The sequence below is a fragment of the Plasmopara halstedii genome, assembly GCF_900000015.1.
Source record: "Plasmopara halstedii genome assembly, contig: Scaffold_1211, whole genome shotgun sequence".
Classification (NCBI taxonomy): domain Eukaryota; phylum Oomycota; class Peronosporomycetes; order Peronosporales; family Peronosporaceae; genus Plasmopara; species Plasmopara halstedii.
Genome location: NW_020188126.1, coordinates 638,235 through 638,774, shown reverse-complemented (window position 1 = coordinate 638,774; position 540 = coordinate 638,235). Strand labels below are relative to the sequence as shown.

At 44.8% G+C, this 540-nt stretch overlaps 1 protein-coding gene across 1 annotated transcript; it reads right to left on the bottom strand.

Moving 5' to 3' along the window:
• Positions 1-87: 87 nt before the first annotated feature.
• Positions 88-407, bottom strand: PHALS_00816 (crinkler family protein; the record flags this gene model as incomplete). Its single annotated transcript, XM_024730554.1, has 2 exons — positions 88-205; positions 256-407. The coding sequence occupies 2 exons, from the start codon at positions 405-407 to the stop codon at positions 88-90; spliced, it is 270 nt and encodes an 89-aa protein (XP_024580820.1).
• Between the last annotated feature and the right edge of the window lie 133 nt (positions 408-540).

The window sequence follows — 540 nt, the reverse complement described above, 5'->3', positions numbered from 1 at the left end:
ACTAAACCAGTATGTGTCACTGTCAAGACTGAATCGGTGAACTTCCATCAGCTTTGTCGGATCGGGAAAGAGCTGCTCCACCACAACTTATCCAAAATAGACAACAATTGCATCGCTGCCGTCCGTGAAGACGTGGTTGCTTTGCAGCATTAGCGTCCATAACATGTTTTCATTTGGGGGTGGCATCTCAGATACCGATTGACTTCTTTCCTGAATTCAGCACTCAGATGATCAGTGAATGTTTTGTCGACCCACATGTACAAGTTCGTCAGCAGATACAAGTGCGTCGACGTTTCATCCACAACCACTGCTGTTCCTGAACACTCAACTTCTGAAAAAACTCTGACAACTGACTTCCACATTTTTAATTGAACTTGAGGATCCAAGGTAGACAAGTCAATCGGCATCCATGTGCCATACTCCACTGCACGTACCGGAACCACTACCAGCACGTGAATTTGGTCTTCACCTAGTTAAAAATTATCTCCAAAGAGCATGGGATTCATCTTCATGTAGTCTTGCAGGAGTCCACGTTCATCA